The sequence below is a fragment of the Mesitornis unicolor genome, unplaced genomic scaffold, assembly GCF_000695765.1.
Source record: "Mesitornis unicolor isolate BGI_N332 unplaced genomic scaffold, ASM69576v1 scaffold4765, whole genome shotgun sequence".
NCBI classification, from domain to species: Eukaryota; Metazoa; Chordata; class Aves; order Mesitornithiformes; family Mesitornithidae; genus Mesitornis; species Mesitornis unicolor.
The window spans coordinates 136,929-139,064 of record NW_010184670.1 but is presented as its reverse complement, the minus strand read 5'-3'; the positions used below and the strand labels follow the sequence as shown (position 1 = coordinate 139,064).

General features: G+C 40.5%; 1 protein-coding gene across 1 annotated transcript in view; it reads left to right on the top strand.

Annotated features, from left to right (window-relative positions):
- Positions 1-1,774: 1,774 nt before the first annotated feature.
- GLCCI1 (glucocorticoid induced transcript 1) overlaps positions 1,775-2,136 on the top strand; it is a 52,003-nt gene continuing 51,641 nt past the window's right edge. Inside the window, exon 1 of the mRNA XM_010184528.1 lies at positions 1,775-1,868. Coding sequence (XP_010182830.1) covers positions 1,775-1,868 — 94 coding nt within the window. The remainder of the gene's footprint in view (positions 1,869-2,136) is intronic.

Genomic DNA, 2,136 nt, shown 5'->3' with positions numbered 1-2,136 from the left:
CTCGGGGGGTCGCTGGCGGCTCCCCCAGCCCGGCCCCTCCGCGGAGGGGAGCATCAGGGGTGACAAGGGCTGTCCTCCTGCTCCCTTCTGTCTGAGCTCTGGAAGTGGAGGGGTGCAATAGAGGGACGAGTCTAAAATTAACCCGCTTCCCTGTCTACAGGTGTGATTATTTAGTACGGGTTGTTAATGGGTTAGGTTTGTATCTGGGGTGTCTCAAGCCAGTTCTTAAAGCCAAGTCTCCAATGCTCATCTTTTCTGCAAAGCTCGGTTTTCTGAAGACCTGCCCTTTGATAACATCTTAGATTAAAATATCAAATGTTTTCAAGCACAGACTTCAAAACAGAAAGGAAATTCCCGTGTTTAGATGCTTAAAAACAAATAAGTCTGTCTCCTTGTGATATTTAGTACTGTATCCTTGAGACTATAAAAAAAAACCCCGAACGTGGCCAAAATAGGCCTGTAAAGTTTAAAATGTAAAACTGATTCCCAGCAAGTCTCACTTAACCTGCGTAAGGTTGTCTGTTAAATTATTGAATGTATTAAAAGTGTCAGTGGCCATCTTACCTTTCCCCCTCCCTTCCCCCATCACTTGAGCAGTTGAATGAATCAGACTAAATGTACTTTTTATGTTACCGTGCTGTAGCTATCAGGTATCACACATCCTCTCTTTCAGGGAACGGTTTATGTGGTTCAATAACCCTCGCTTGTTCTGTGCCTTCCTTAAGTCTTACTGTGTTTCGTTTCTGTGACAAATTTACGGTCTGTATTGGTTGCCAGTGTGTTTTGTAGAAGCGGAGTCTGTTACTTTCTCCCACTTGCCCCCCCCCTTTCAGTTTTAATGTGTAGTAAAACCTTACAATCTGTAGTATTTGTAAGTTCGGCAAGTCTCTGTCATCAGAAGGGTCCTAGAGCATGGGCAGTGTTTTGCAAATGAGCAAAGTATCACTGCCAGTTACGCATGGGGTTAATTTACCCTATACAGTGTTTGTGCCTATGCAGGTGACCAAATTAATTGTATTATAATCTGAACAGAGAGACTTATTTCTCAAAAAGATAATCTATTTATGCAGAAGTTTTTGCATGCTTGAAAATGGAACTGAGCTTCAGTGGCTTTGCTTCATTTAAACTCTATAAAATTTTAAATATGATATTTCCCCCACTGTATGAAATACTATATGTAGATTTCCTTTTTTCCTCCTTCAACCTTTGGAAAATGCTAATAGGAAACTAGGCAAAACAACAAAAAAATTGGTGCGTATGAATAGTGATGGTGCTGACAACGAATACTGTAAATTAATTATGGGAACCCAGAGCAAAACACTGTAGTGGTGCAGTGTATAAAAGTCTACGCTTAAGGTGTATTGAAGAGCAAGGAATGTGGCCAGTTACCTGCAAGCAAGGAAAAATGCTGCAAAGCTGCGAAGTATGTAATTATTACATATGATTTTTTTGTTGGAAGGTGAAATTTTAATTTTAGAAAATGGTTTCAGTCTTCTTCATCTGTGGGCTATTTTAGCCTTAATAAATCAGGCTATAAATTAGTACTGAATGACTTTTCCATCATTAAACTTGTTTGAGCTTGCCTCCTGGTGAACTATGTTAGCAGCATACATGACTTGATTTGGTTTAATGAGTGCAATGTATAAAATCATAAATGGTCCGTCAAGAAACGCACCCTGTAATCTGTATGCACTGCGAGGAATTTGTTCCCCCTCCTCCAGGTCAAGCCAGCTGCTGCTGTAGAAGCTGACATCCTCTAGCAAATCCTGAATGAATGAATGAAAACAACGTGATCGCCCTAATAATGACCACAATTGCACACGTCAACAGCTTTATTTTACCGAAATACGGGCACCATTTTCTAGCAGGCGAGGGTAATAAAATACCCTATTTCTTTGGTCTTGCAAATGAAAAAAGGTTACCAGACCCCTGTGCCCCCCCAAACTGTGCCCCCTCCCACAACAAAACCTAGAGCTGTTTTTACACAATTTGGACTATAGTTGCATGCCATGGGGCAGGATTTTGTCTTTGTTTCCCTGTTTATCATCAGTATTTTAGTACATGATATACAGATACTAAAACCGATGTTTGTAGTCTGTAGGGTGATAGTAGTATATAATAAATTGATTGCTGAAC